This window comes from Calliphora vicina, chromosome 3 (genome assembly GCF_958450345.1).
Source record: "Calliphora vicina chromosome 3, idCalVici1.1, whole genome shotgun sequence".
In the NCBI taxonomy this organism is placed as follows: Eukaryota; Metazoa; Arthropoda; class Insecta; order Diptera; family Calliphoridae; genus Calliphora; species Calliphora vicina.
In genome coordinates this window covers 15,453,194-15,460,943 of record NC_088782.1, presented here as the reverse complement: position 1 = coordinate 15,460,943, position 7,750 = coordinate 15,453,194, and the positions used below count along the sequence as shown (strand labels likewise).

Below are 7,750 nucleotides of genomic sequence, written 5' to 3'. Positions count from 1 at the left end.
GCAAATATGTACTTTCAGAATATTTAATTCAACAATATCATAATTTATAGAAAAGACAAATTTGTTTGTCTAAAGTTTTGACTATCAGCAAAACTAGATTAGTTTAATAACATTTTCCTTCACTTTTCTCAATATTACAGGCGATAGAATTGCGATGTCTCCTTCTTTTGGAGCAGCCAAGGTATTTTCATAAACGCTAAACAAATCGTAATGCAAAATAACATAACATCACTTTTCATAAGTTTATAGGAGAAGCAAAAAACGATATAAAATTAAAACTACTTGAGATATTGAAACAAAATATTCAAATCTGAATTACAATGACACTAGAAATATATTTTATAAAAAAAGTCTTTATTAAAAAAAGTAAGATACCACCTAAAAGCTAAAGCACTAACAATTTGTTAGATAAACGTCAAAATAGTTGTCAAGATAAAAAATGATCAGGTATAGTCCCTAGTGTCCCAAAAATTTTGGAATTTTGGAACGCGTACCCTCTATTTTGTATATACATATACAGCCCAATTATGAATAAAAAATTCCGCGGGAGTTTGTACCCCGGGAGTTTTTTCTCATTGAAATTGAATAGGAAAAATGAGAAAAGGGAAAAAACTCCCGCGGAATTTTTATTCATAATTGGGCTGATATATAAAACAATAGTTAAATATGAAATTTTGTCTTTCTATCATGATTGCAACCCGTGCCGACTTGCGATTTAGTTTTGAGGTACATTTACATGAGGAAAAAAATTTAATTTTTTCAGATTTTGTAAAAAATTAGCTATTAATTAATTACTTTTGCAATTTAATTTAAAATAATCGAAATGTGTACGTAATTGTCATTCTAATAAGATATAAAACACAAAAATTGGTTAAACAATTTTAAAAAATCGCCAGGCCATTAACGCGTCTCAGGCCACTAAAACAAGAAATGTAGGAACAAAATTAACATATTTTGATATTTTTATTATTTCAATAACATAGCCTTTTGACCATAATCTGTAATAAATTTCTACTTAATAATATTTGTCTTGAAAAAAAAAACCGTCATTAATTATTATGATAAATATTTGACAAGTATAGAAGCAATAATACTGTCGATAAATTTTTGTCACGATAAACGTCAAAATCGTTTGTCAAGATATACAATTATCAGTTATAGTCACCATTTATTAGCATTATTGCTTCGTTATGACTAAATTGTTAGTGCTTTTGCTCAGACAACTTTGTCTTGACTACAAACGTCATTTATTGTTATGATAAATATTTGTCAAGTATCGACAAGGGTTTAAAATGAGACAATACCTGATCATTTTTTATATTAACAACTCTTTTTAACGTTATCATGACAAAAATTTATCAGGTATAGACATAAAAACTACAATTTTTTTGCAACTCTGTAACAAAAAGTAGGTTACAGCGTAAAAAGGCTGACTCAAGCCTGGAAAACGCTAAACTGGCAACAATGTTGTCATTTTGAAAGGTACCGTTACTATCGTTGAATCATGTGGCAGAAGTTAATCGCACATCTTTTTATAACTTATTAAAGTGTTTTTTAATAAATTAATTAAAATTACAAGCTTAGGACATAAATTGAAAACCAATAATAAACACATACAAAATATTTTCTGTGATCTCAATTAGTTTAGATGAAATGTTCCAAATAAGTACATCCCAGTGTTAGAAGTGCTCCATATTTCAGTTAAACATTTATTTTAATTGTATAAAATTAGTGACTAATAGTTTAAAAACTACAATATAATGTTAAATAGTGATTTATAAAGACTACAACTTAAATATTACGCCAATGAGGCCAGGTCTTAATTTCATTATACAGCTGAGTGCCAGGGCAAGAGGTGGCCTTAGTCTGGCGATGTCCCAACAAAGTATAGCTGTCCTTCAAATAACCACCACTAACAGCTTGGGCTATTAAATCTTTAGCATTTTGCAACATTTGATTCGAAGGCTTGGAGTCTAAACAAAATAAGAAATATACATATAAATAAAAAGAAATAAAAGAGAAAAAACTACTACAACTTACTTTCAAAATTACCCAAGAACACAATGCCAATACTGTTGCGATTGTAGTTGGGGGCATGAGAACCTTGCAGACCCCAACCACGTCCCTCATAAACATTGCCATCGCCAGCAATAATGAAATTATAGCCAATATCACTGAAATTACGACGGCCCTTATGATCGGTTTGTATATTCTTAATCAGTCTTTGGCAAGCTGATTCTGTTGAACAGCCATTGGGATTGTCTGAATGATGGATAATGACATAGTCAACGGCTCCGTTTATGCGGGAAGGTGAACGTGCTGAAGCTGCACCCCAACTGCTGCGTGGCTTGATGGTGACACATAAGCAGGCAGGTAAGACTAAATTCATTTATTTTTGGTTAATTATCAGTTATTTTTTTATTATTATAAATTCCTCATTAAACTTACCAACAGCTATTAAAGCAATAAGTTTTAATAAATTTGCCATTTTATTATTGTATGTTTAAGAATGAGACTTGTGGTCTGTAGTATGCTAAGTTTAATTATGACTGATCAATTCTTCGACTCATGGGTTTTTATACCTACATATGTAGAATATTTTGCTTCTCTTGCTGATCTTTAGGTTCATTTGCTTATCTGTTTTTTGCTGGCAGGGGATTTACACATTGTATTTTGCTTTGTATCATTTCAAAATATGTATTTGTTTGTGTAAATTTTTTATTTCTATTTTTAATAAAACAAATATTTATTAAATTCATACATACAACTTTATACATAACTAAATTCATGTCCGCGTATACATTTCTAAGAAAATTTCTAAAACACAAAAAAAGAACTAAAGGGATTTCCAAAATTTCTAACTACAATTTGGTAAATTTAACAATTTGTTTATCAACTTTTAATTAATATAGCCTAAAGGCTTTCAACAAATTATTTAATTGTTTAAAAATAAAATACTTAGGGAACTTACCATTTCCCTAATAGTTTAATTGAATCAATTACGTTTTCTTTTGCTAAATAAATAATATAATAAGGACTGCGATCAGTTAAATTATTGCACTAAAAAACTTTAAGCAATGCAAGTAGAGTGTCCAAAAAACCGGTTTCGATTATTGTCTTTTAAAAAAACCGGTTAAGCGGTTTATATTAAATTTTTATTTAATGGCAAAAATTAGCATTTTTGAATTCTTTATGAAATTATTTTATATCTTTTACGAAATGTTGTCAAATGCTACAATTTTCTATAAAATAAATCAATATTTTTAAAAATGGATTTTTAAAAATATTGATTGAAACATGTATGTTGGAATGAGCTTTAGAAAATATATTTCATTAAAACCGGTTAACCGTCATACAAAAACCGGTTTGTCAAAAAACCGAAAAGTTAAAAAAACGGAACCGGTGGAGTTTACAAAGTAAAAAAACCGGGTGATCGTTTTCGGTTTTGGATACTTTAAAAGCAAGTTTTAACAGACAGCTCGTAGTTGACAATACAATGGAAACTTTTGTAAATATTCAATTAATAGGTCACAAACCAAAGATATTCTTAAGAAATTCTTAAGAAATTAATTGTTTTATACTTTTCACCATGAATTGTTATTTCTAACTTTTTACATTTGCGACCATATACGGTGTGTATATTCTGGATAGTTATAGATAGCGGAGTCGATGTAGTCATGTCTGTCTGTTCCTCTGTGGGTTGAGATCAAATCCTGAAACTTCCAATTAACTTACATACATGATTGATACATCAATATAGTACTGGTTCGGTTGCTATTGAAATTTGGGGAAATCGGCCTACAAACTGTTACTATATACAGCAATACGGTTTTTAGAAATTCGCGGGACGATTGCAACCAAAGCCAGTATCAATTGCCCTGCGGCTAACAGTGATTTCCAATTTTAGATTATTGATAACACCCCGAGAGGATAGTAATTTTTAAGAAATTCTTAAGCTCTTTTTGTTTTCACATAGTTTTATCTACTAATACATTCTCACCACTTAGGTTTCTGACAACTGAGTTAGGTCTTTGACAGGAGAGTTTCAGCTTTATGTCTATTCTCTATGGAAATAACAAAAATGCAAATAAAACAGAAAAAAAAAACATCTTTGTTATGAAATTCATACCATATATGAGGGCTGTTTTACTAAACATTTTACCATCAAATAGTAATTTTCGTGAAAATCAAAGATAGAGGGTTTTGAATATAGGCCCTCGATATGTAGTTTGACAGCATTTCACACGAAATTTTGAACAGCTTAACATACAAAACATGTAAAGAAATATGATTTTGTTTTTCAAAAATATATGTATTCAATTATGCTTTAGAAAACAATTCGTACAATTTGTGTTAAGCTTTATTTATATTTATAATTTATATTTTTATTAATTAAATTCATTAATTAAATTTTTTGTAAAAAATTTTTATTAAGTAGAAATTTATAACCGATTATGGCCAATAAGCTAGGTTGTTGAAAATAATAATTAAATAAATAAAAATAAATAAATAAAACATATTTCATTAAAACCGGTTAACTGTCTTGAAAAAACCGGTCGAGTTTAGAACAATGACAAAATCGGATGAACGGTTTTCGTTTTCGGTTTTGCATACTCTAATTGTCACTCATTGTTTATATTAATTGTTAATAATAATTGAGCTATTTCTGTAACAATAAATAAAATTATATGTTTATTATTTCCTAAGGATTTATAAATTTGAAAAAATAACAAATAAATTTGAGTCAATGACACTACTAGCAACAAAATTGCAAAATTACAAAATCCAAGGTTTCTTGCTTGTTTTTCCAAAAACATCAACTGTTTAAACACGGCCGTTCGCATATTAATTTATTGTGTTTTCATCTTTGAGCATTTATTTTTTAAATTAACAAAATTATTATGTATATTGATTAGAAATTTAATATAAATTAAAATAATAATTCGCAGGATTTGATTTTTTAAATTTTTTCAACAATATTATTTTTATATTCATGTTTGTGTTCATTAAAGGTATTTATAGACGGCAATACAGAGTATTAACACTTTTCAAAATTAAAATATTATTGAAACCATTCGGTATGTCAAGAAATCGTTTCGAAAAAAATATTTATTGTTTACATGATACTCAAGGTGTATTAAATAAGGTGAAGTTACGAGCCCAGCTGATTATTGTTTATTTATTTATGATGTGTTTCAAAGTGTCAAAAGTTGTTTACTGTTTGTTGTTGACATTCACAATATTTGAATTGAAAATAATAAAAAAAACTGAAAATTGTTTTAAAAAATTTTTTCAAAGCTTTGCAGTAAACAAAATATGCAATATTGGAAATTTTTTGGTGAAAATACATCAAATTTTTTAGAGATTGACTCCCATTTTAGTCCATGAGATTTGTTTTCCTGCTGATTTTCAATATCAAATTCCTTGGAAGAATTTGGTTGTGTATTTTGGACGTACGAGGGTTTTACACAGACAGACGGACATGGCTAAATAGATAGCTGGATAGTTCCACTGGAATCACCAAACTTTTTATTCCCGTTCGACGTTTTTAATATTGAATCTTCCAAAAAATACCGTGTTAGAGCTAACTACCAATAAATGATACTTTATTTGTTTGTTTTTTATATTTTTCATATAAAAAACTACCAGTAATTCATTTATTTTTTTATTTGTTTGTTTTTTATATTTCTCATATGCCATATTACTTTTGACATTCTCAGTCTCTTGACAACTAAGAAATATTGTCTTTGTTGTATTTGTTGTCGAGACGCTCTCACCTGATTAATACGCCTTGATGATACTATTACAAATATTTTATTTCTTTGTTGGTTTATATATTTCTGCAAACTTTATTTTTATTTTATATTTTCTTGGCATTTTTGTTTGCCTTATTTGTATTTATAAATGCATACCGATACATATGAAAATAAAAAGTTTTAGAATTGTTTTAAACAAATTTTGAATACCGAGAGTAAATCAAAAAAATCATTTGTATTTTTTGAAAATCTAATACAAATTTTGTTTAGACGATGAAATTATATTATGATACTTGAGTTTTTGACAAATATTAATACTCAGTATTGCCGTCTATAAATATCTTAAAAAATACCTACGAATTATCCATTTTTCAAATAAAACATTTAATTTTAACGTGTTTAATTATGTATTTAACGCCACAAAATGAGCTGATTTTCAAACACGTATGAAAAAGCAAGTCAGAATTAATGTGATTATTGAAAAATCATTATAGGCCTTATTCATAATCAATTTTTAAATTTATCAAAAAAAAAAAGACAAATTTTTTATGGATATTTTGTTTATATCAATATGTATATCAAAGATTCAAAAGAATTCTTAATTTCATTCATTATGAATAAATTCATATGCTTAATTCTTTAGTACTTCAATCGTATTAAATTTGTTCATTTAAGTTTTCATTCTATATATAATTTAGTGCTTATTGAATCATTCAAGTTTTGTTTAATTCAAATTTATTACAAAATTGCTAATTACAAATTATTGATTTTGAGCAACTTAAAAATAAAAAAAACATTTTATTGCTTGACTGGTTTTTGAAATAAACGATTTAATTTTTCTTCAATTCATTCAATTCTATTACAAATAGTTTTATAAAAAATTTTTTCAATTAATTCTGTAAATAATTAAAAACAAAAAAAAATTGAATACTGAAAAATAACACTTTAGTACCTCTAACTCACACATTTTTAGACTGATTTCAAAAATTTCACTCCTTCCAACCCATTCAATCACTCCTTCCAACCCATTAAAAAAAACTTAAAGTCGGACAAAAACGGACTGAGTTCCAGGTCGATAAGTTGGCGAACATCACTGAAAACCGGTTTTTTTTTGAATAACTTCTGAATTTGAGGGTGTTTCTGAAATTTTTAGACACAATTTGTTATGTACTCTGCAAGACCTATAACCCTGGGTCGTTTTCCAAGTTTTTTTTCCATCGTAGCACCGTGTAATTTTCATTCAATTTGGATTTGATTTGAATTAACAAAAATTTAACTACTGAAAGGTTAAATGAATTTTATTATGAATTAATTAAAATTCGAATGACGTTATATAATTAGTATTGTTAGGAATGGTTCCATGGAACGACTCCAAATGTACTCAGATAAGTGCAGGCACAAAAGATGTCCTTAGTCTGTCGATGTCCCCTTATATATATTAGTGCCGAATGTAGCTAATAGTAAATACTCTTTCTCTGTTCCGATAGCAATTATTTTAGTTGTAATATTTAAAATAAAATTAAGTAAATAAATAGAAGATGAGTTTATTTCATGAAAAACCAATCAAAATCAAAAAATATTGGGGTTTTGTCATTCCGTTTGTAACCCATCCAAATATTCATCGCAGACCTACAGAAGTATATGCATATATTCTGCGTCCTTATTAAATTATAATACGATCCTTATTAAATTATAATACGAATATTCAGCCGAATAAAACACTATTAATTTTTTTATTTTTTTTAAGAAATTCATCTATCAAACATTAGATTTTGTTATTTTTGTTGTTACGTTGTTTTGCATTAAATTTATTGACTTAACCAATGGGTCCAACATTATATCCAGGGCAACCAAAAATATGCAATATCATATTTTTGCTGTGCGTCGTATAATCATATGAGTTAGTTATTTATCCATTTCAGACAATTTTAAGAATTTTGGCATCGATTTGTTAGTGCATATTTTTGCATATTTTGCTCTTTACTGCATATTTT

At 27.5% G+C, this 7,750-nt stretch overlaps 1 protein-coding gene across 1 annotated transcript in view; it reads right to left on the bottom strand.

The window, feature by feature from the left end:
• Window positions 1-1,679: 1,679 nt before the first annotated feature.
• The window catches only part of LOC135954414 (peptidoglycan-recognition protein SB1-like), a 170,698-nt gene continuing 164,627 nt past the window's right edge, over window positions 1,680-7,750 (bottom strand). Inside the window, exons 2-4 of the mRNA XM_065504584.1 lie at window positions 2,449-2,496; window positions 2,041-2,379; window positions 1,680-1,973 (exon numbers count right to left, since the gene is read on the bottom strand). Of these exons, the coding sequence (XP_065360656.1) occupies window positions 1,792-1,973; window positions 2,041-2,379; window positions 2,449-2,488 (561 nt within the window). The 5' untranslated portion in view covers window positions 2,489-2,496 and the 3' untranslated portion in view covers window positions 1,680-1,791. The remainder of the gene's footprint in view (window positions 1,974-2,040; window positions 2,380-2,448; window positions 2,497-7,750) is intronic.